Here is a 25,267-nt window from a genome sequence, read left to right as displayed (position 1 = left end):
CAATCCATTGGAAGAAGTAGCATATCTCCCACTCTTGTAAATTATTAAAACATCATGTCAGCAAAAGTAATGTCATATGCTTCTATCCTAACCCAAAATAAATATATACTCACACGACAATCCTTGCACATGTAGTACATGCGACTAGCAGTATCATTATGTAGGGACTGAAGGACCACAGCAGGCTTACCACAGTCACAAGTTGGGACGGGAAGAGTGGGAGGAACGGGGGCATCCTTACAACTAACATCGGGATACTCCTTGCCGATGTGTGCCCATTTTTGCTTACGCCACAAATAGTTCATTGTATCATATAACTGCAATCCATTACGAATTTGACATGCACCAAATATTTTACATTCACCGCTACCAAATCCTACGTAATAAACTTAGTTACCATCTTCTAAAAAATCATTGCACACAACTTCAACCCACAAATTCACTGTCCACTACTTCAACGAGCAAATTCATTGCACAAATTCATCAATTTGTTCTATGCCAACACTGTGACCCATCATAACATCATATTATATGGGCATTTAAAAATAGTATCAAATTTTGTTCCAGAACAAATATTCAATCATATGCAACCTACATTGCATTTCTAACCATTCCAAACCATAATTCATCAACTAGAATGGCCAATGTTGTACCACAAATTACATCTAGGATTTCCACTCAAACCCACATGAATATGGTAGAATCGGAGGAGAAATTAAGGGAAGATGGACAAGTTTACAATCTGATTCCGATGACAAATCATGGTTAAAACCAACAAAAATACGGATTGGAGAGGGGTGGTGAAGAGGGAGGGAGAGGAGAAGCCGTTCTGTGTGCGGTTCCAACATGGAAGAAGACAGGAGAATAGAAGGAGGACGGGCCCGCGTGGTACTTTATGTGTTAGGGGGTCCGCGCTAGAACTCGTGGTATGGGATATGAAAGGACCTCATCAGAGTTCTTAGAGCGGAATATGGGCCACGTTGGATCCCCGTTAGCATCGCTCCTCGTAGCGTGTCACGATGGCACCAATATCCGTGCCATTACTAGTGGCGCGGACATGGCTAACATCCGCGCCAGAGACTCTAACGCGGAGCCGGAGGGTCAAAGCTGAAAATAGTTTTGCCGCCAATCCATTTTCAAAATATTGCAAAAAGGATCAAAACGGAAAAAAAAACCCCTAATTCACCCTCTTTGTGAGTCACCAGTCCTTACACTTCCAGATTGGAGCCTACGGACAGGGACCAAATGGGAGGAGGGTGTGCAGATCCGTCTTTTCCAAGAACAAATGATTTTCTTGGCCCTTTTCCTGTGCTTTTAATTTGCTAAGTTTAAAAGAAGGTCTTGGTATTGCAAAACAAGGGCATACCGAATTTTGAATTTCAGATTTTGGGGGCAATGGTATAAAGTGCATTTTAACGGGGGCAAACAACAAATTGGACTTCTCAATGAGCGCAATGGAGCAATTGTCCTAAGTTTCTATGATTAGGGTTACCTGTTGTTGCACTAAAATTGGTCGCCAATGCGGTGGCCTGCGATTGGCCTATGTGTGTGGTTTTATGTATTTATGAAACTTAAAATGTATTTATCTCTTAAAGCTGGGTCTGTTTTGTAATTTTTTTAACTATGATGTTGTTAACAATTTATATAATAAGATCAATATGGATATTTTGTATTTATTTTTATATAAAAATATGTATTTGCATTTCTTTTTTCTTTTCTGAAAATTTTAACGATTCAAAAGTACTATTTTAAATGTTTAATCATACTGTTTTAACAAATAACATACAAAACATTAAACATGTTGTTGTAAAATAGCGGAAATATTCTTTACAGTTGTTAAATAATGTTTCACGAATTGTTCATCGAAGTCTTTCTGAAAGGCAACCTGACCGAACCGCTTCAACCCCGTGCCTCGCCGATTTGCTAGTTGACCAACCCGGGGCCGAACCGCCGGCGCAGGCCCCCAGTCATTGGCGACGGAGGCGGCGGCCCCAACCGAAGCGGCGGATTTCGCTGGTATGCCGGGAAGGCAGGAAGCGGCAACAAGTCCACCAAACGTGGCCGGTATGCCGCCGGCAATGCCCTCCACGGCCTCGGCCTCAGCCTCCGCCGCCGCCGTTTCCAAGTTCCTATCGAGATGCCACTCCCTCTCCGCCGTCAAGCAGCTCCACGCCCACCTCCTCCATTCCCACCGCAATCGCCCCTTCCCATACAACCATTTCCTCTCCAAGCTCCTCTCCCTCTCCTCCTCCTCCGCCTCCTACTCTTCGGCCGCCGCCGCCGCCGCCAATGCTGCCTCCGACTATGTCCTCCTCCTCCTCTTGTCCCATCCGGCCGCAACCGCCTTCTCCTACAACGTCGCGCTCCGCTTCTTCGCTTCTTCCCGCCCCGGCACCTCCCTCCGCCTCTTCCTCCGCATGCTCCGCTCCGCGCTACGCCCCGATACCTACAGCCTACCCTTCCTCCTCCTCGCCGCCGGTCGTTGCCCGGCTCCCGCTCTCGCCCGCTCCGCGCACGCGCTCCTCGAGAAGCTCGGGTTAAGGGACCACGACCACACCGTCCACTCCCTCATCACGATGTATTCCAACCTAGGAGATCCCATCGCTGCGCGCCGGGTGTTCGACGGAATTCCCCGTCGGGACGTTGTCTCCTGGAACGCTATGATGAAGGCGTACGAGCGAGCGGGGATGGCGGCTGAGGTGGCAGGGATGTTCCGGTCTATGGTTACCGAGGGTGCAGTGGCACCCAATGGGGTGACCGTGGCAGTTGTGCTCGCGGCATGCAGGGATGCCGGCGACTTGGCGGTTGGGAGGTGGGTGGAGGAGTGGGTGAGGTCCGCAGGGATGGAGGTGGACTCGCTCATTGGATCTGCGCTGGTGGGGATGTATGAGAAGTGTGGAGAAATGGCTGAGGCACGCCGCGTGTTTGATGGCATCAACGGCAAGGATGTCGTGCCATGGAATGCCATGATCACCGGGCAAGTATATGAATACTTTCTTTTGTTCTTACTGCAAACAAGTGCTGATTAATGCTATCCTGTCTGGTTTGGTAATTTACGAATGGCTATCAGATGATGCAGGTATGCGCAGAATGGCATGTCAAATGAAGCCATTGCCTTGTTTCACAGCATGAGGAAAGCAGGGGTGCGTCCAGACAAGATAACCTTGGTCGGAGTCCTCTCTTCCTGCGCTGCAGTCGGTGCTTTGGAGCTAGGGGCTAAACTGGACAGGTACGTCTCACACAGAGGCCTCTACAGCAATGTCTATGTGGGGACAGCCTTAGTGGACATGTATGCTAAGTGCGGAGATCTGGACAAAGCCATACAAGTGTTTAGAATGATGCCATGCAAGAATAAAGCTTCATGGAATGCATTGATCTGTGGGCTTGCCTTTAATGGCCGAGGTCATGATGCCATCCAGCAGTTTGAACTGATGAGAAATGAGGAAGGGCAGCAGCCGGATGATATTACTTTCATCGGAGTGCTTTCTGCTTGTGTACATGCTGGGCTACTCGAATATGGCCGCCGTTTGTTCAATTCTTTGACACCTCTGTTTAAGATCGTTCCCAAGATCGAGCACTACTCCTGCATGGTTGATTTGTTGGCACGTGCTGGACATTTAGAAGAAGCATGGGAATTTATTGAGAAGATTCCTGGCAAGGTAGATGCTGTGATGTTGGGCGCTTTGCTTGCTGCTTGTCGGAAATGCAAGAATGTTGAGGTCGGAGAGAGGGTCATCAACAGGATTATGAAGCTAGAGCCATCAAACTCGTGGAACTATGTGGTGTCATCCAAGATATATGCAACCTCGGATAGATTGGATGACTCAGCAAGAATGATAGGGTTAATGAGGGAGAGGGGTGTCAGCAAAACTCCAGGTTGCAGCTGGGTTGAGGTTAATGGAGAAGTCCTTGAGTTCTATGCAAGCACTGAACCACAGCATGGTGCGGAAGATATGTATGACCTCATGAACACACTAGTTGATCAGATGAGACTTGAGGGATATGTTCCAAACTTTGATCTGGTGTAGCACGTAACAGAAGCATAAAGTCTATCCTTTTTGAAGGCAAAGGCTGGCAGCTTGCGGATGACATGTATTTGGTTGCAACTAATACACTGATTCAACATTAGTTCTGAACACAGTAATGCAACACTCGCAGATGCAGCAGTAAACGCAATATAACACAAAGCAAAGTAGTATAAGAACAGGAACACCAGTGTAGAAAACAAATTTCAGTACCATTGCAACAAGTAAGAATCCAATTGTAGTGGCTCATCTCACCATGTCCTTGGAGCATTAAGTCAAGGGTGGATTAAAGTAACTCCATGGTGTAAGTGGCCTCTATTATCTTCCCAGCTGAGGAACAACCGACTAGGTAGTGGGAACTAGCCCAAAAAAAGGTTCCAAGAGCCAAAAGCAGATATTCCATTTGACAACCATCCAAACTTAATTGAACATCTAGACTCTAGAAAGAGAGAAGCCGTATAATTTTCGATATAGAGTTACTTAGCGTGCTACAGGTGGTCCATTGCATTAAGGCGGTTGCAGTTATGAATTGAGCATCTGAGCTTTAGCCTCTAAAAGGTATTTTACTACAGGATAATATCCCACCATCTTGTATAATGCTGTTGTTCGTATTGTTCCTCTGCTTCTTTTACCTTGCACACTGTACTCTTGACTTTTCTCTTGTCTTAATAAAATGGCAGAGGGCCAGTAGATTGATTGCAAATAACTCCAATCCATGATTGGATACTTTAAGTTAAGTGTTACTGGAGTTTATTTGATTGGTTCAGGGGCCTTTAGTGTCAACATATATTATCAGATGCCGCTTGAATCCTCGTGGATCTGGTCTCCTGTAATGTATTTCATCTTATTTTTTAGTCTGTAATGTATTTCATCTTGGAAATGAATAATTAGGCCATTTTCACCATCATTCCTCTGTGACAATGCCTTTACGAAGATGTTAGTTCACAGTATGAATATTCTCTCTCTTTTGTTCAATATAGTCTTGGGAAAAGAAATAACTATACGTCTCTACATAATATAAACATGTACTCCCCTCAACATGCTAAATGCAACCTGAAGTTGTTTTCTTTTTCACGATTTCAAGCGAAGTTGTATCTGCGTGAATGCGTGAATATTGTACAATTCCAGATAAATTGTCTTGCAAAATTTCAGAAAATAACAATTTTTTCTGCACAAAAAACTGTTTTTTTCTCTCCATTCTGCTAGTGTTCCTAAACGCTGCTCAATTATTTATTTTTTGTTGTTTCTTACAGGCACATTAGACAATTGTCAAGATTGTCGGGTAGCGATAAGCATCTCTGTGCGACAAATACGCCACACGGTTTCTCATGTGTACTTTCACTATTAATTGTTAATTTGTTTGAAATTGCATTAGTTCTAAAATGGGTAATCCTTATCACTTTATCAGAGGTTTCCATCGAGCAACTGGCCGCATGTAAATTAGTCTGGGTTGGCACAACTGTTTAACAGTAAATTTCTTGATGAACCAAGTACAAAGCAGTGCATGCAGAGATATGCATGGTGGGTAGGGATGTAAAAAAAAGCTTGAAGCTTGCGAGCTATTCGAACTCTTGCTAAAAAGTTTGGCTCAAAGCTCCTGAGCCTAAACGAGGTGGGCTCGAGCCTGGCTCCAAACTCACAAGTCTTTTATTCTAATGAAGAATTTGATAATTTATGTACTTGCTTAGAAATAGATAAGAAAATTTGTGAATTTTAGATGTTAATGAAGCTACTTGAATAGAGGTCGAGCTTATCTATAGGCTCGGTCGGAGCTCGAGCTTGGCTTGAGTTTCTGTCAAGCTCGAGCTTGCTATGCTAGGCTAGCTCGAGCTTGGTTTGTTGCCAGCCCTAATGGTGCGAACATGTATTTATATTGCATTACTACTCGCAATGTATAAATTTGTAATTACTTGTCCTTTTTTCCACAAATGAGAAAAGGACTCCATCTCGCACTCAACTACTATACAAGCCATGTGCCAAACTGTAGGAAGCAAAGTATGCAGTCTCAATAGGTTGAGCAGTACTATAGGTGCAGGGAAATGTGTAAATCTTCGCTAATAAAAAATCTCTTTTCAAATAAAAAACCGGAGGAAAACCGTGCCAAGGAAAAAACATATAAAATCATAGATGATAGGGCAGATTCTAGTGAATACAGACCCTACCTGTCGGTGTATCAGGAACCGGGGGTCCCTGAGTCCCGAGGCCAGGCCAGCCGTCCGCCACGTGTCACCATCCCGCAAGGTCCCTCCTGCGGGATGAGGAAAGTCTAAGTTCCGGGAGAAGGTGTTCGGGGCTACAATCTCTGGTCCCCGAGCACCCTAGTTCCCCGATGACCCGCAGAGTCTAAGTACCGGGAAGAAAGTGCTCGGGGAGGTGCCCGGTCACCCCCGAGCACCCTAGTCCCCCGATGATCAGAAGGGCTAAGTTCCGGGAGAGAGTGCTCGGGGACTGCGCGCAGCAATCCCCGAGCGCACGGTTCCCCAAGGGCCAGTGCGAAAGTGCTCGGGAGAGAATGCTCGGGGCTGCACGTGGCAGCCCCTAGGCTCTCGGTTCCCCGAAGGCTCGTACAGGGATAAGCATTCCCGGGAGAGAGTGCTCGGGGAGGTGAACAGTACCCCAAGCACTCGGTACCCCAAAGACAAAGATAGGCATTCCCGGGAGAGAGTGCTCGGGGAGGTGAACGGTACCCCCGAGCACTCGGTCCCCGACGACCCAGAGAGGCCCCCAAGGGGCCTACCGATGAGGTGTCCGCCCGTCAGAGGTCCAAGGCCGCATTAAATGAGCGCGCGTGGCCTGACATATCCAACTGCTCCCGCCGCAGCGTCAGTTCCTGCCATGCTTTGGCAGAGGGGCGTGGGGCTATTAATTGCACGGGTCCCGTCCCGTATCATCCGGTGTGTCTCGGGATAACATTGCCAGGATCAAGGCGTTCCGCCTGCCGACCTGCCGTGGCAGAGGAACAAGACAGGGCGGGCACGCCGGGTGGCTCTGTGGTTGCCCGGTGGGCCCTCTCAACGGCGCCCGTTGCCAGGGTGTCCACAGTGACAAGTGACCGGACGCGCGCTGCGTTTTTCCACCACCCCAGTCACTTCGCCTAGAGGAAATGATGACGCCTTTCTCAGTCGTGGCGTATTGGAACTTGTGCCCTTTCCTTCCCGTTCGGGGTATGTCGCGGCCGGCGAGTGCATAAAAGAGTCGGCACACAGAAGAGAAAAGGGGAGGGAAACGAAAGACAGAAAAAGAAAGGATCAATCAAGCAAGAGATCGTAGGCATCGAGCAATCAACAGAAGCACCAAGATCCAAACCGCAGTCCCTGCCCAAGAACAGGGAGTCTCAAGCTCTTAGTTAGACACAACATTCTTGTAACCAGATACATCCTAGAGGGATCTCCCTCAGGACAGTTATTGCATCCATATAGAAGTAGGGTATTACGCACCTGTGCGGCCTGAACCTGTCTAAACTCTGGTGCATTTACTTCCCTTTGCACTAGGTCGATCGTCCCCCCCCCCCCCCACCGGCCGTTGCATTTACATCCACTTCCATTTATTTCTCCGACGAACTTATTCAGGATCATCCCCCCGGCCGAATCTCTAAAAAGGGGTCTCTCGGGATCCTTGCGACATGAGCTAATCCTCCGACAACTGGCGCGCTAGGTAGGGGGAACATCCCTGAATCTGTTCGTTTGTTTTCTTCCGCAGGAAAAAATGGGCGGTGGACACCGTCTCCAGCGTTCCGGCTCCACTTCCAGTGAGGAAATGCTACGCGACGTCCAGGAGGCCCCAGTCGCTGCTGCGTCCCAGCAGCAGCCACTATCTGCACGCGCGGCCTTCCCCTCCCAAGGGGACCAGGGCGTTGGGCCCAGCAGGGCCGCCGCCGCCGCCGCCGCCGGTGCACCGTCCGACCCCCAGCAGGTGGTCGAAACCCTGGTAGCCAGGTCCGCCTCTGGACAGTGCCGGGTGCCTCTGTGGTGTAGACTCGCCTTCGGCGAGGCTGGCCCCGGAAGTGCGCTACTTGCAGCGCACGCTCTCCTCAGGCATCCGCCTGTCCAGGCAACGCCGAACACTCCGAAAGGCCGCTGGATCCAAGATGTCGCCGCCCTGGTCGGCACTGCTCGCTGCCAGGTGCTGGCCGGGAGTTCTCGCGCCACCACCCAGCGTGGCGCTGCCAGAACCGGCTCATCAACGGGCAACGTTCGCACGGGCCGGGGGGCCTCCAGGCGGAGCGCCACCCCCCTGGCCGCGTCTGAAGCCCAGGACCTCCGCTTGCGTCTCAACGAGCGGAGGGGCCACGAGGATGCGCGTGTCACCCTCGAGCGCCAGCGGGAAACCCGGCAGGAGGCCGAGGCAGAGGATCAGGCTTCCTCTTTCCCAGCCCACGATCGCCAGGAATCCCCGGCTCACCGGCATTCGCCGCCAAGGAATGCCACCCGCACCACGGGGTACGGCACCGGTTGCCGTGCCTTCACCACTGAGCTCCGTCGGGTCAAATGGCCCTCCAAGTTCCGCCCTGAGCTGCCAGAGAAGTACGACGGGTCCATCGACCCCGTCGAGTTCCTCCAGATCTACACTACGGCCGTCCAAGCGGCAGGGGGCAGTGAAAAGGTGATGGGAAATTATTTTCCTGTTGCCTTGAGGGGCTCTGCCCGTTCTTGGCTCATGAACTTACCCCCAGGATCTATTAGCTCCTGGGATGACCTCTACCACCAGTTTGTGGCTAATTTTCAGGGCACATTCACGCGCCCCGGTTTGGAGTGCGACCTCCACACCGTCAAGCAACAGGAGGGGGAGACGTTGTGGCGCTTTATTCAGCGCTTCAGCCAGGTCCGCAACACCATCCCACGGATAGCCCCCCACGCTGTCATCGTCGCCTTCCGGCAGGGCGTCCGCGACGAGCGGATGCTCGAAAAGCTAGGTACGTACGAAATCGAAACCACTGCGGAGCTCTTCGCGCTGGCCGACAAGTGCGTGGCATGCTCCGCGCCCCACCGCCGACCAGCCAAGTTCTTCCCGTTCCGACAGGCAGGAAAAGCAGAAGAGAAGAAAGCGCGAAGCCGCTCTTGTCGAACCGGCCCAGGGCCCTGCCCGTAGGCCGGCCCAAGAGCCCGATCGCCGGCAAGAACGCCGGGCGGCCACCGACAGACGGCCCGCGCCCGCAAGGGCCCCGGCCAGGGCCCCTCCTCGGGCCCCAGCCCCCGTGAGGGCCCCGGCACCAGCTAGGGCACCGGCTCCCGCAAGAGCCCTGGCACCCGGCCGGGCTCCTGCTCCAGCGAGGGCCCTCGCTCCCGCGGGGCCCAAGCTAGGCAAATGGTGCCCCATACACCAGACCAGATGGCACGATCTCACGGAGTGTCGTACGGTCAATGGTCCCATCGAGCAACGCCAAAGGGAGCGCGACGATTCCCGCGGGGGAGGCGACGCTGAGGCCGCCGCCGGTAACGCCGAGCTCGGCTTCTAGGAGCCCGAGCATACCGTCGCCTTCATCGACGGAGGCGCCTACACGCCTTCCTCGCGCCGTGGCATCAAGGTCATGCTGCGCGAGGTGTGCTCGGCAACCCCGAGCGAGGAGACCACTAGGCCCCTGAGGTGGTCGGACGCCCCGATCACGTTCAGCATGGACGATCACCCCGCGAGTACTGCAGCCGTGGGGCGACTACCCCTGGTAGTGTCCCCCACCATCTGCAATGTCAAGGTCGGCAGAGTGCTGATCGATGGGGGTGCAGGCCTCAACCTCCTATCCAAGGAGGCCTTCGAGAAGTTGCAGGTGCCCTCCCGACGCCTAAAGCCGTCGCTTCCATTCTGCGGAGTGATGCCTGGGCACTCCCTGCCTCTCGGGCAGGTCGAGCTACCCGTGACCTTCGGGAGTCGGGACAACTTCCGCACGGAGAACGTCCTCTTCGACATCGCGGAGCTCCCCCTCCCCTACAACGCCATCCTCGGGTGCCTGGCGCTCACCAAATTCATGATGGCCGCCCATTATGCATATCTCACGGTTAAGATGCCGGGCCCAACAGGCCCCATCTTCGTGACTGTCGATTTTGGCGGCGCCGTTTCCTGCGCCGAGCAGTCGTACATGGCTTTGGTCTCAGCTCAGGCCAAGGTCGAAGGCTACCCAGGGGGCCCGGGACCCTCTTCATCCAAACCCCAACTCGCCGTCGACGCCTCTGTTCCCACGAAAGAGGTCGTGGTGGGCGAAGGCGCTACCCAGGTCGTCCGGATCGGCGGTGACCTGGGCAGCAAATAGGAAAGCGCGCTCGTCACCTTCCTCCGGGCTAACGCAGACGTGTTTGCATGGCAACCATTCGACATGCCCGGGATCCCCAGGGAGGTGATCGAGCATCACTTGGCAGTGCGCCCGGACGCCCGCCCGGTGAAGCAGAAGGTCCGGCGGCAGGCGCCTGAGCGCCAGGAGTTCATCCGGGAGCAGGTCAGCAAGTTCCTCGACGCCGGATTTATCCGAGAGGTCCTCCACCCCGACTGGCTGGCAAATCCAGTCATCGTCCCGAAGGCCAACAGCAAGCTCCGCATGTGTGTGGACTACACCGACCTAAATAAGGCTTGCCCTAAAGATCCTTTTTTCATGCCCCGTATTGATCAAATTGTAGATGCAACCGCGGGATGCGATCTTTTTTGTTTTTTAGATGCAAACTCTGGGTATCACCAGATCCGCATGGCCGTAGAGGATGAAGAAAAAACTGCCTTTACCACCTCGGTGGGGACTTATTGTTATATTTCAATGCCTTTTGGTTTGCGCAATGCTGGGTCTTCTTTCTAGCGCGCCATTCTCATTACCCTTGATTCGCAGGTTGGCCGCAACGTCGAGGCCTACATTGACGATCTCGTGGTCAAGTCCCAAGACCGCGCCACCCTGCTCGAGGACCTTGCTGAGACTTTCAACAGTCTCCGCACCACCCGCCTCAAGCTCAACCCCGAGAAGTGCGTCTTTGGGGTGCCGGCGGGCAAGCTCCTCGGTTTCTTGGTTTCCGATCGAGGAATCGAGGCCAATCCAGAGAAGATCCGGGCCATCGAGCAGATGCGACCCCCGGCTCGACTTAAAGAGGTCCAGCGTCTCGCCGGCTGCATGGCGGCCCTCGGGCGCTTCATCTCCAAGCTCGGGGACCGAGGGCTCCCCCTCTTCAAGCTTCTGAAGAAGACCGGTCGTTTCGACTGGACGTCGGAGGCCGAGCAGGCCTTCCGCGATCTGAAGATGTACCTCACCTCACCACCCGTGCTGGTGGCTCCCTCCGAAGGCGAGCCCTTACTGCTTTACATTTCGGTCACTCCTCAGGTCGTGAGCATGGTGCTGGTGGTGGAGCGTGATGAGTGCGTTGGGCCAGGTGCTCGGTCCCAGCTCCCGATGGCCCCCGAGCACTCACCCGAGCACTTGGCTCCCCCCAAGTAAGGGGTTGAGCCCGAGCACTTGGCTCCCCCCGAGCAAGGGGTTGAGCCCGAGCACTCTGCTCCCCCCGAGCAAGGGTTCGAGCCCGAGCACTTGGCTCCCCCCGAGCAGGGGGGTGAGTCCGAGCAGTCTGCTCCTCCCGACCAGGGAGTCGGGCCCGAGCACCCGGCCAGCCCCGACCACGCCGCCGAGCCTGGGGGCTGTAACAGCCCCTCGGGTGAAGCCACCGTCCGGGCCCACCGGGTACAGCGACCGGTGTACTTCGTCAGTGAAGTCCTTCGGGAGGCCAAAACAAGGTATCCCCAGGCTCAGAAGCTGCTCTACGACGTGCTCATCGCCTCCCGAAAGCTGCGCCATTTCTTTCAAGCGCACAAGGTCTTGGTGGTTACCACGTATCTGGTGGGACCCATCCTCCGGAACCGAGAAGGCACCGGGCGAGTTGTCAAGTGGGCGGTGGAGCTGGCAGAGTTCGACTTGCACTTTGTCAGTCGCCAGGTGATCAAAAGCCAGGCGTTCTTCGACTTCGTGGCAGAGTGGACACCCGTCCCCGAGGTCGTCCTAGAAGAGATTTCTGTGTATCCCGGGCACGACGCGCCCGGATACTGGGTCATGCACTTCGACGGTTCCCTCAAGCTGAAAGGCGCGGGGGCCGGAGTGGTTCTCACCTCCCCAACGGATGAAGAACTCCGGTACGTTGTGCAACTGCAGTTCCACGCATCCAACAACATGGCGGAATATGAAGGTCTCATCGTCGGCCTTCGAGCTGCGGTGGGGCTCGGGATTCGTCGCCTACTGGTCAAGGGAGACTCCCAGTTGGTGGTCAACCAGGTGTCCAAAGAGTACCAGTGCACGGATCCTCAAATGGCGGCGTACGTGGCAGCAGTCAGGAAGCTGGAGAGGCGCTTCGATGGCCTTGAGTTGCGGTATATCCCTCGCCGCGACAACGCTCTGGCCGACGAGCTCTCCCACCTGGCCTCCTCCCGTGCGCGCGTCCCTGCCGGAGTCTTTGAAGAAAGACACACACGGCCTTCCGTCCTGCCTACCGAACAGGACGAAGGGGAAACCTCGAACTCAATTCAGGGGACCCCGGCGGTGCCCTCAGTGGGAAGCCCTGTCAGGGTGCCGCCGTCCGGCGAGTGTGCTGCACTTGCTGAATGTTCTCAAGATGCCTTGTGGATGTCCGACATCCGAGGGTACTTGAAGGAAAAGTCCCTTCCCGGGGATGAGACGTCTGCCGAAAGAGTTGCTCGGCAGTCCAAACGCTATGCCATAGTAGATGGGGATCTCTACCGGCGTAGCGCAGGAGGAGTCCTCCTGAAATGCATCTCCCGGGCAGAAGGCGATGAGCTTCTCGCTGAGATCCACGAGGGCGAGTGCGGTGGCCATTCATCGTTCCGCACGCTGGTCGGGAAGGCCTTCCGGCAAGGTTTGTACTGGCCTACAGCTCTCCAGGATGCTTTCGAGCTGGTTCGGCGCTGCAGGGCGTGCCAGTTCCACGCAAAGTAGATTCACCAGCCAGCACAGGCTCTTCACACCATCCCCCTGTCATGGCCTTTCACGATCTGGGGGTTGGACATTCTGGGTCCATTCCCCCGAGCAATCGGGGGCTATGAGTACCTCTACGTCGCCATTGACAAGTTCACCAAGTGGCCGGAGGTTGTCCCAGTCATCAAGGTGACCAAGAACATGACGCTCCAGTTTATCCGCGGCATCACTAGTCGCTTTGGCGTCCAGAACCGGATCATCACCGACAATGGCACCCAGTTCACGAGTGCCCTGTTCGGGGACTACTGCGAAGACCTCGGCATCAAGCTCTGCTTCGCCTCCATCGCTCATCCTCGGAGTAACGGGCAAGTTGAGCGCGCCAACGCGGAGATACTGAAGGGCCTCAAAACCCGGACCTATGACGTGCTCGCAAAGCACGGGAAGGGATGGGTGGATGAGCTGCCCGCCGTGCTATGGGCTAATCGGACCACACCAAGCCGCGCCACCGGGGAGACTCCATTCTTTCTCGTCTACGGCGCTGAGGTGGTCCTCCCCTCCGAGCTCACTCTAGGCTCCCCTCGGGTGCATGCATACTCTGAGGGTGAGCAAGAGCAGCAGAGGCGCGACGACGTCGACTACTTGGAGGAGCGCCGGCGGCGCGCCGCCGTCCGGGCGGCTCGGTACCAGCAAAGTTTGCGGCGCTACCACCAGCGCCACGTCCGGGCACGATCCTTTGAGGTGGGAGAGCTAGTTCTCCAAATCATCCAGTCGCGCGAAGGAAAGAATAAGCTGTCCCCTATGTGGGAGGGTCCCTTCACCGTGATCGGGGTCCCACGAGAAGGTTCTTTCAGGTTGGCAGCAGAAGATGGGCAGCAGTTTCCCAACCCGTGGAACATCGAGCACCTGCGCAGGTTCTACCCGTAGACGGCCATGCTCGCGGCTCAGGTCAACCAGGCCGGGGGCTTCACCCCCACCCAAGTTGATCGGGGGCTATCACTAGCTGGGTAAGTCACCCAACCTTGTAAAATTTGTCAATTCAGTGAAAATGTTAATATGCAATCGTATGTCAATTTCATTTTTCTGAATTCCATATGTTTAATCTGTCTGGTGAGGTGCTCGGTTTTGCGAGAAAAGTTCGCTCTCTTATTTTCCCCGCTGATAAAAGAATCCCGATCGGTATGCGCACGAGCAGCTGCCGCTGACTTACGTCCGATGTGGTAGGCTGTGGTGTTCGGTGTCGTGGCTGATCTCCGGGAACTACCGAGTCCCTGGGTGCTCTGGGTAATCCTATCGCTCGAGCCGCTCGAGTAGTCCGGAGCTCAGGCCCCAGGGGTGGGCTGTCGGTGCTCGGTCTGGTCTGTCATACCCGGGCGCCACCGAACCATAGGACCTCTGGGTTATGCCTCTGCCCGCTCTTATCCGCCGGTCTGGGTATTCGAGAGGTCTCGGGTTGAAAACGAGAGCAGTCTATAACAAGTACCGCACTAACAGAGCGCACCAAGCAAAGAAATTCTCTATTCTATCTTAAGTCACAGGTCGACAATCAAAGCAAAAGCAGCTCGACCGTGAGGGCCTCGATGCCCAGGTCGCTGATCGGCCCCAAGGGTCCTCGGGTGGTCCTACCGCTTAGGCATGAGTGGTCGAGATCACCCGACCCCGGGCTCCTCGCGTGCCCCTTGACGCTCGGGCGCCCCGGCTGAAGGAACCAAGCCCCCGGGCACCCCAATAGTATTTTGTTCCCGAGTCATCCTCGGGGGCCCTCGTATTCTAATCTGCCCGGTGAGATGATCTCCTCACGCACAAAACCCTACCGTATGTCTACTTTTTCCTAGAACGACAGAACGGTCCGTAGAAAGGTGTACCGTACGTGCGGTAATGTCCAACCGAAGTCCGTCGTGGTGGTCGTGGTATTCGGTCCGCTTTTAAGGGCCCCGAGCACTACCGAGTCCCTGGGTGCCCTGGGTAATCCTATCGCTCGAGCCACTCGAGTAGTCCAGAGCCTAGGCCTCAGGGGCGGGCTGTCGGTGCTCGGTTCGGTTCGTCTTAAGCCCGGGCACCACCGAACCATGGGGACTCTTGGTCGCATTCCCGCCCGTGCGTGTCTCCGGTCTGCTGACTGAGTGGTCGCAAGGTGAAAAAGTGTTCACCGGTCATGGCGTGTTCCGTGCTGGATCGATCCATCTCCCGAGCAAGGAAGTTCGTGTCTTTGTCTCTTGACTTAGTCGATGCGGACTCGCGAGGGCTCGGGGGCTGAACGCGCCAAGAAAGACGATCGGGACGACTTCGTTCTCGGGGACGGAAAGGTCGGGAACGGTCCGACTGAGTACCCCCCGGGGCTTCAAGGCAAAACATCAGAAGAAACGCTAAGTACTCAAGAACACTGGAGTTGCGAGCCCAAAGAAAAGCTTCCATTATATTCACAAAGAGAATACAAGCATTTCTAAGGGATCACTCCCATATTTACATCCAGGCAAGACAAAAATAAAAGAAGAGGAAACTACTAGAAAAGCCTAATCGGAGGCAGAGTCGGTGTCGGAGTCGTCTTGGCCATCCCTGGGGCCTGGCGGCGGCGGCACTTCCCACCTAAAGCCGGCCACCATCTCGGCAGCAGTGCTCCAAACTGCTTCCCGGGCGGCCTCTCCCTCGGCTTCGACTCCTCCTTCCCGCCCTGGCTCCAGCAGGAAGTTCGAGTCTCTGCTCCGGTAGCAGGCCAGGACGTGCTCGGCCACCGCGTGGGCCAATCCGCGCCCTTCCCGGGCAGCAAGCTCCTGGACGGCCCAGGGCAGCGCCTCAAGGCGCTCGCAGACTTGTTGAAGCCCCAAGACTTGTCGTCCGGGGCCATCGCTCTTCTCGTCCGCGACGAGTCGCCCAAGGCCGGCCCTTTTCACGGCCCGCCGCATCCGACGGAGTACGTCCTCCAACATCTGCTGCAGGTTGACCCGCGAGACAAAGGCAGTCTCGAGCTTCTCCTTCGTGGCCCGCAGCTGCTCCTCGAGTCCCTGGCCCCCGGCCGCGCCAGAAAAGCCACCATTGGTTGCGGGGATGGCGGCCTGCTTCGTCTGCGCCACCAGTTCGGACAAAGCCCGCTCACGGGCGGTCAGCTCCGCCTCGAGTTTAGCATTCTCCTCCTCCCTGGTGGCAACGACCGCCACCGCCGCGGCAACCTCCCCCTCCCGGCGGGTCAGCGAGTCTTCCCGGGTGCCCAGATCCGCCGCCATGATCTCGTTGTCGACCTCCCGGATGGAGACGTCCTCCTCCCACCGTCGGATATCTTCTTCAATTTTCTGGAGCTCATCTTTCCAACGTTGGAGGTTGGCGCACGTCCGATCGGCCTCGCCCTCTCGACGGGTTAGCTCAGCCCGGAGGTCCTCCGCCGCCTTCTCGCGGCCCGCGACCGCCTCCTTCCGTTCCTACGCCTGCGCCTCCCTGGCTGCCGCGACACCTCAATCAGGTGGGCGGCGTCTTCTCGCTCCCGCGCAGCTTCGGCGCAGGCGGTCTTCAAAATCTCCCGCTCCCGCGTAGCCGGCGCGGGTATCCTCCAAAAGCTTCTGCTCTCGCGTAGCCGGCGCGCGGGCCTCTTCCCTGGCGTTCGCAAGCTGCGCTCTCTCCAAGTCCAGCCTGGCGCGCTCCGCTTCAAGCTGCCCCTCCTTCGCATCCACCGCCGCGCCCAGCCTCTCGACCGCCACCTGGATGCCCTCGATCGCGGCCAGGAAGGGGTCAGCAGGCCGGACGGGCGCCGGTGGAGCGTTGGTTTCCCCGCGATCCGCCTCCGGGGGGTTCGGGGTCCCCGAGGGTCGCCATACGATCATCCGCCCCGGGCTCGGCACGCCCGGGGTAGGTTCGACCGGCGCCGGGCGCTCGGGTGATGGCTGCGTTCCCACCTCGGCCGCCGCATCCGCCGGCCCCGGCAAGGCCACTGCTTCCGCCATCATCCGCCCCGGGCTCTGCACGCCCGGGGTAGGTTCCACCGGCGCCGAGGGTTCGGCCGACGGTTGCGTCCCCGCCTCGGCCGCCGCTTCCACTGTCCTCCCCTCGGCCGCCGCGTCCGCTGGCCCCCCCGCCATCGCCACGTCCGCCTGCCTCGGCTCCGCCAGCTGGCTTGGCTCGGGCGCTGGCGCCAGCGCCGGCGTTCCTTCGCCCTCGGCGGTGCCCGTGGGTGGCCTGCCGGAGACAGACGAAGGTCAAAACCGAAGCTTAGTTCGGGCGGAGAGCGCCCAAGAAAGAGCGAAGAATGAAACTTACGCGGTCGTAGTTCCCCGATACTGCCATTTGGCCGCTGGGAGCCTGAACTCCGGGCCCGGCAGTGCCGGCTCAGAATCCTCTCGTCTCCTCTTCCGCCGGGGGCTCGGCGAGGCCGCCGCGCGGTCTCCAGGCGCCGAGTCAGGCCCCATCCTCACGAGGCGCGGCTCCAAGACCGGGAACGCCGCCGCCGCCGATGGCGACGGCGGGGACTCCGGCATGGGGATGTAGACTTGGGGGCGCTTCCCCCGGTCACCCGGTGCCACCGCCGCTGCGCTGTCGGTGGTGCCCTCTTCTCCGGTGCGGCGGCTGTTTCCCGCAGTGGCTCTACCACTGGCCTGCGGCTCGCTGCACGCGACGCCCGGGCCACCGGCTCGCACTGGGCTGCTCGCAGCCTCCTCGCTGGCCACCTCATCCAACCCAGGGAGCTCGGGGGCCTTAGGGCTCCGGCTCCTCGGCCGGTCGACGAGCCCCTGGGCGTCAAACTCCAGCAGCTTCGCCAAGATCGCCGCGCGCTCGTGGTTAGTGCAGAGCGCCATCTCCGGCCACGGGAGCACCGCCCGGCTCGTGTCCTCCACGCCGGTCACCACTCGGGTCATGCCCCTCAGCTCCGCTGGGCCCAGATCCCAGCTTGCACCGATTTGGGTTCGGGTGATATCTTCGGGCCCGGTGTAGAGCCAGCACGGCCGGGCCCGCTCCCGCAGGGGCGCCAGGCGGCGGCGCAAGAAGTTCGCCACCACCATTACCGAGGTCAGCCCGGAGTCGCGCAGGAATTTGGTGCGCTCGAGCACCGGCTCCAACCTCGCATCCTCCGGCGGCGGCACCTCCCACGTCGACTTCTGGGGCTCCGCCGCCACTTCCGGTAGGGCAAGACGATCATGGGGGTCGACATCGACGAAGAACCAGTCCCACCGCCACTCCTCCCATTTGCTGCGCAGCACCTGGGGGATGTACTGCTCCCCCAGCTGTCTCGCAGCCGAAGATTGCAGCACCCCGCGACGTCCGCCATGGAGTACCCCCTCTTCTTCCCGGCCGACGGCAGGACGAAGAAATGTCGAAGAAGCGTCACCGAAGGTGCCACTCCCACGAACATCTCGCACAGGTGCGCGAACACCGCCAGCACTACGACGGAGTTGGGGCTCAGGTGCACCAACTGGATGCCGTAGGTGTCGAGGACTTGGAGGAAGAACGTTGAGAACGGCGGCACCAGTCCCGCCACCACGAAAGATGTGAACAAGACGATGCGCCCGGGAATGGTCGTCGCCGGCGGGAAGTTCACCGGCATCACCACCGAGGCTCCCTGCTGGCCCTCGGGGACCAGCAGCTTCCTGATCTTATCCGCCGCCTCTTCATTCTTCAAACAAGACTCCGGCAGCACGCTGTCCGGTGTCCTGTCACGGCGGCTTCCTCCGGCTCTCAGCATCCCGACGGGAGGGGAGGTTGTCTGGCGGTGGAGAGGAAGGAGGAGAAGCGCTCTGATCGCCTAAAGGAGTTCTAAGGGCTCTAGAGCACGAAGGAAACGAGAGCAAGATCGCAAGATAGCGTAAAGAGGGGGGCAGATCGATCCCCTCCCCCTTTTATATCACAGAGGATTCAAACGTCTCCTGCCAACGGTGCACTCGGCGGGACGGTTTCCTCGGTCGACACAACTGCCAGGCGAATCTCCCGTTGGTCATGCGGCGTCAGCGGCTGCCAGGCGTATTTTCTTCGATCTGCGCGGCAGCCGCGCGTGCCGCCCGTACCGTTGTCATGCCCTTCGGGAGTTGTGTGGACGCGCATCCGCTTGTCTCCCCGCTGGGCCGTACCAGAGGCCCGGGTCTAAAGGGCCACCTCTTGAAAGCCTGCCATGTGGCGTCCACGCCAGCCTCAGCCTCGTCCGCGACGAAGGGCCCATCTGCAGTCTCCGTGCCATCACCTGCCAATGGGCCCGGGGGCTACTGTCGGTGTATCAGGAACCGGGGGTCCCTGAGTCCCGAGGCTAGGCCAACCGTCCGCCACGTGTCACCATCCCGCGAGGTCCCTCCTGCGGGATGAGGAAAGTCTAAGTTCCGGGAGAAGGTGTTCGGGGCCACAATCTCTGGTCCCCGAGCACCCCAGTTTCCCGATGACCCGCAGAGTCTAAGTACAGGGAAAAATGTGCTCGGGGAGGTGCCCGGTCACCCCCGAGCACCCTAGTCCCCCGATGATCAGAAGGGCTAAGTTCCGGGAGAGAGTGCTCGGGGACTGCGCGCAGCAGTCCCCAAGCGCACGGTTCCCCGAGGGCCAGTGCGAAAGTGCTCGGGAGAGAATGCTCAGGGCTGCACGTGGCAGCCCCCGGGCTCTCGGTTCCCCGAAGACTCGTACAGGGATAAGCATTTCCGGGAGAGAGTGCTCGGGGAGGTGAACAGTACCCCCGAGCACCCAGTACCCCGAAGACAAAGATAGGCATTCCCGGGAGAGAGTGCTCGGGGAGGTGAACGGTACCCCCGAGCACTCGGTTCCCCAACGACCCAGAGAGGCCCCCAAGGGGCCCACCGATGAGGTGTCTGCCCGTCAGAGGTCCAAGGCCGCATTAAATGAGCGCGCGTGGCCTGACATACCCAACTGCTCCCGCCGTAGCGTCAGTTCCTGCCATGCTTTGGCAGAGGGGCGTGGGGCTATTAATTGCACGGGTCCCGTCCCGTATCATCCGGTGTGTCTCGGGATAACATTGCTAGGATCAAGGTGTTCCACCTACCGCCCTGCTCTGGCAGAGGAACAAGACAGGGCAGGCACGCCGGGTGGCTCTGTGGCTGCCCGGTGGGCCCTCTCAACGGCGCCCGTTGCCAGGGCGTCCACAGTGACAAGTGACCGGACGCGCGCCGCGTTTTTCCACCGCCCCAGTCACTTCACCCAGAGGAAATGATGACGCCTTTCTCAGTCATTGCGTCTTAGAACTTGTGCCCCTTCCTTCCCGTTCGGGGTATGTCGCGGCCGGCGAGTGCATAAAAGAGTCGGCACACAGAAGAGAAAAGGGGAGGGAAACGAAAAACAGAAAAAGAAAGGATCAATCAAGCAAGAGACCGCAGGCATCGAGCAATCAACAGAAGCACCAAGAACCAAACCGCAGTCCCTGCCCAAGAACAGGGAGTCTCAAGCTCTTAGTTAGACACAACATTCTTGTAACCAGATACATCCTAGAGGGATCTCCCTCAAGACAGTTATTGCATCCATACAGGAGTAGGGTATTACGCCCCCGTGTGGCCCGAACCTGTCTAAACTCCGGTGCATTTACTTCCCTTTGCACTAGGTCGATCATCCCCCTCCACCGGCCGTTGCATTTACATCCACTTCCATTTATTTCTCCGACGAACTTATTCAGGATCATCTCCCCGGCTGAATCTCTAAAAAGGGGTCTCTCGGGATCCCTGCGACAGGAGCTAATCCTCCGACACTACTCATGTCCTTCTCCTCCCCCCTCCCCTCTCTCTATGCCTTTTCTCCCTCCACACATCAGCGACCATGCATCACCAAGACACTGACTAAGCCCGAGGCAGAAGAAGCTTGTTGCCGGTGCAGATGGAGTTAGGGAGGTCGGGCGTAAGGCGATGAGTTTACATGTGGTAGTGCAGGATTTGGCCACCGGCATTCTCAATGGGAGCAAGGGAGGATGGCGGTTGGTGTCGGGAACCCGAGACCACCACCGTTGGCGTCACAAACTTCGACACCGCGGTGTCAATCACATCCCATGGGTGCTCAGTGCGGAGGCCAACAACAACCTCACTGGTGCAGCCATCCTTCACGAATCTCACAAAGCTCTAGGCCCTTAGCAGTCCGTGTTGCTGCGTGGGGCCGTAACCAAGAGGTGTGAATCTCACAAAAAGAAGCACTCTATGAAGATGCTAGTTGCCATATAAGCTCTCTTTGGTGCTTACATTTGTTGGGGGGGGGGGGGAATAAGCCAGCCTGAGGATAACGGTTGAAGATCACCATCTAGGTCCTTCCGAAGTCTTGATCTCAGAACCCTCTGCTAGAAGCTCGATCTCTGATATCATCAGATCCTTTCACGGTACCCCTTCGCACCTACGAAGCCTTCCCTTGGCTCCGCCGGTTCAACCCCCCGAAGCCTTCCAAAACACGGCCTCCCGAAACCTCGGTCCTCCGAAGCTTCGACCACCTGAAGTCCCGGCCCTCCGGGGTCCCGCTTCCCAACGCCTTCACCTCCCTGTACTATGCCTCCCGAGGCCCTTGCCTTAGAATGATCGGGCCACCTTCCCGAAGGCAGCATGGTGAGTCAGCAGGCCCTGGGAAGATCTACCGAAAGGGGAGCTTCGATCGTGCTTTACCTGCCAGGAAGTGACCGGCATTAAAGGTCTAGGCTGATGGGCGCCACTCTGGCACGCTAGCGTGATGAGGGCTATCCTGACACCCCTGACAGTGCGGCGCTGGGCCGCAATCGGCGACCGGCTCGCCCCCTTTAGGGGGCAGGCACCACGATAATTACCACGGTGGATATTTATCTCCCGACAAGATAGAAGGTAGTTATCCGAGATAAGGTTAAGTAATTTAGCTAGATCCCGGATATTTATACATTATGATAACTTGTACATCAAGCTACGCATGTCCCTATAAATAGGAGGACATGGTCCTTGCCGGGAAGGGGAGAACCCAAGAGAACGGCAAAAACAGAAACACACCACATCGAACCCCTCCCACAGTAATACATTTTTCTATCATCAATATATTCGTGGTATTCCTTCCACTCAAACTTCGTCTCCAAGCTTGAGTCTCCTACTTAGAAGAAACTCTCCCCGTACTTGCTACGGCAAGATGAACTCTTGCTCCAACAGCATTTTTTCATTGTCAAATTACCATGTAAAGTTGGTCATTTTTTATGGAATAATCTTGTGCGCCTGATAGTTGTGTTGTCTTACTTTGCATAGTTAGCGTTGAGTTAGTTTTCTTCGGCATGACCGTGTGGTCGTGTTCATATAGTTAGTGAAGATGGATAGTATAAAACTATCATATACGTATCCATATCTCTTAGGTTTTCTGTATTCTCGGAGTATACGTCGTGTCTGAGAAAGAAATCCCTACACATATAGAAACTGCCCGCAGGTATTAGGGTATCTCACAAATATGAAAGTTTATCTGTAAGGATAACATAATCCTACTCAGGATGGAGTCCAAGGGAAACACAACAACCCTCATATATGAAAGTTTATCTGTAAGGATAACAGAATCCTACTCATGCTGAGGACAAGTCCAACCAAGAAGGCACAAGACACATTGCCTAAGCATACAAAAGCCTCAAGCTCTCGAGCCTTCTGTACTCGTGATCTACATTGACATCTTGTCAATACTACATGCAAGGAGCCCTCGACTATATTTAGATTCATCTAGCTAGCCAAGACCCCTCCCTTTGTAATCTGTCTCAATAATCAATACAAGACAACAGGATATAGGGCTATTATCCTTCGGGAGGCCTGAACTTGTATAAACCTCTGTGTTTTTTATATGATGAGGCTACAGGGAATATCCCCTACTTCATTCACGTATTTGTAAAATTCGTGGTTCAAAATTCATCAACAGCTGGTGCTATTCGTGGGTATTATGACCAAAGGCCGAATCCTCATCACACAACATGTCGTTGACTCTATGCAAGTTTGCACCAAGCACCGGCATCTTGGACAAAGGGTTCTACGATAACTTTACCCTCTCAACCAACAATGACCCGATGGTAGATTAGGTGTATCTAGGAGACAACCTTACTAGTGATGACTCCAACAACGAGGTAAGTCATTTTATAGACCAATGTGCTAGAGAATACGGCATCGGGCTCAAATTGCCTGGTGACCAAGATGTTCTCGCAAGTGACTTTTACCGCAAGTCAGGGATCTTCCCCTGTAGCTCTCGACAACATGGATTGTCAAAGTACCTACTCAGATGTCTCCTCCGATGACAAATCCATGATGGATTTGGACTCCTCCTCTGTCGACCCCTGAGAAGTCTTCGCCATTAGAAACGGGGTGCCGCTCTGTCCATGGATCTGGACTCCTCCTTTGCTGGGGATTATCCCTGAGAAGTCTTCGCCATTAGAGATGGGGTGCCGCTCTACCCAATCATAATGATGATCCCGTAAATCTGCAGAATCCCACTGATCCGGCTGTGGGGAATAACAATCGGCCCCTACCGATGACAACTCCAGTACAAAATCCGAACAGGATCATAGACCCCACATTTCCCAATCATCAATAAGGAACCTAGCGTTTTAGATCTCCAGTGGCTAAGAGGCTCCTACTTCTACAGGAAACTCTCTGATAGCCTGCCACTATAGATTTGACTACCCCTCAAGACAAGGGCTAGCTCAACTTGATGAATGACATGTCCAAGGAAGCTATGCTTCTGGCCGAGAACTCTCATCAAGCAGCAACTATGAACAATTCTAATCGAGGGAAGACCCGTGCTGATCCTTCTTGCGATGATTCAGATCCAGTGAGACACAATCCCAGAACAAGGTGCAAGACCTCGCTGATCAGGAACTATCCCATCAATGATCTCTGTGAAGTCATCATGGAGCAAAGATGCTCGAGGATCCCCGAGGAGTACTTGACTTCTCGTTAGTGACCTAACTAGAGGTTATCTTAGCATCGTTCGAGTAGAAGCTGTGGTCGGTCTCTTACCCGAATAGGCAAAGCTCCCGTGGCTATCCGGATCGACTAGGGTGCCATCAATGAGTGCAAGGCTTTCTCTCCAGAAATAAGGAGGGTTGACTAGCCAGCTCGATTACAACTGAGGTCGATTGAGAAATACAATGGGAGCACCAATCCTATTGAGTTTCTCCAAATCTAGACCACAACCATCCAAGCAACTTGTGGAGACGAAAAGGTTATGGCTAAATACCTCCCCAGAACCCTTGAGGGGTCGGTCAGAACATGGCTGACCAATCTACCGCCAGGGACAATCTACTCATGCGAACAACTCTGCGACTTCTTCCGAGCTAACTTCCAAGGCATGTATGTTTGCCCTGGTAAGAAGAATGACCTTTTTCATGTCATGCAGATGGAGAAGGAAACCTTGTGCGAGTTCTTATGATGCTTCAGCAACACCTGGAACACTATCCCAAAGATAAACAACTATGATGTTACCTAGGCATTTACTTAAACGGTTAGGAGCTGATGATGCATTGAGGACGTCGATAGAAAGAAGCTCGAGACAGTCAAATAACTCATGAAGATCGTCAACAAGCTGGCTAATGCCGAAGAGGCTCTCCTTTTCATCAAAGAGAGGGACTCGGGTATCAAGCGCCTCCAACCCGAACTAGATTACCACTCGACGAAGGGCAAGCACAAGAAGAATTCAAAGGAGGTAAGGGCAAGAAAACTAAAACTAATGAAATTTTGGCAGATCTTCCCAACAAGCATCCCAGCACATCTTGGGCAAGGGCTACAAGTGGGGCACCTGTGAACGCTCCAGCAAGACCTGGTGCGACTTCCACCAGACCGATGACCACAACCTACAACAATGTCACATCTACCAAAAGCTGATCAAGGCTGAGGTTGATAAGGCTAAGGGAACAAGACCCAGGTAACGACCCATAGCAGGTACTCCAGATCCAGCGATGATGACTTTGACACTATGTCCTACCAAGAGGGGGACATGACCGTTGACCACATGTTCAACGGCTCTTGTCCTACGAGTCGAAGAGGTAGTAGAAGACGGTGGTCCGAGTCATAGCCATTGTCACCAAGAGTCGCCAAGCCATTAAGTGGTCAAACATTGAAATCTCTTTCGGCCAAGATGACTGCCCAAAAAACTTTGAATGGCCAGGGCGTTTTCCAAAAGTGGTCGAGCCTATGATCAACAACTGCAAGGTTACCTGATTGCTAATTGATGGAGGAAGTTCTTTGAACATCCTTTTTCACAGGTGCGCTCGATGCGATGCACATCTCTCGATCTACCATCAAGATGATTACTCAGGCCTTCCATGACATAGTACCCAAATCTTCGGCCATGCCCATCAACCGAATATCTCTTCCCATCACCTTTGGGAAGCCTAACAACTTCTAGATAGAGAAAATCCTGTTCGACATGGTCGATTTTGAGATGGCGTACAATGGCATCTTAGGATGACCAACCCTAGCAAGATTCATGGCTGTCACGT

General features: G+C 55.3%; 1 protein-coding gene across 1 annotated transcript; it reads left to right on the top strand.

Moving 5' to 3' along the window:
* The first annotated feature begins 1,896 nt into the window (after positions 1-1,896).
* On the top strand, positions 1,897-4,869 carry LOC133928664 (pentatricopeptide repeat-containing protein At2g34400). The gene is made up of 2 exons (XM_062375099.1): positions 1,897-2,977; positions 3,080-4,869. The coding sequence occupies exons 1-2, from the start codon at positions 2,019-2,021 to the stop codon at positions 4,026-4,028; spliced, it is 1,908 nt and encodes a 635-aa protein (XP_062231083.1). The 5' UTR covers positions 1,897-2,018; the 3' UTR covers positions 4,029-4,869.
* The last annotated feature ends 20,398 nt before the right edge of the window (positions 4,870-25,267 follow it).

Source organism: Phragmites australis, chromosome 9 (genome assembly GCF_958298935.1).
Source record: "Phragmites australis chromosome 9, lpPhrAust1.1, whole genome shotgun sequence".
In the NCBI taxonomy this organism is placed as follows: domain Eukaryota; kingdom Viridiplantae; phylum Streptophyta; class Magnoliopsida; order Poales; family Poaceae; genus Phragmites; species Phragmites australis.
Note: the sequence above shows the minus strand (reverse complement) of the source record. Positions and strands in the feature narration are given on the sequence as shown.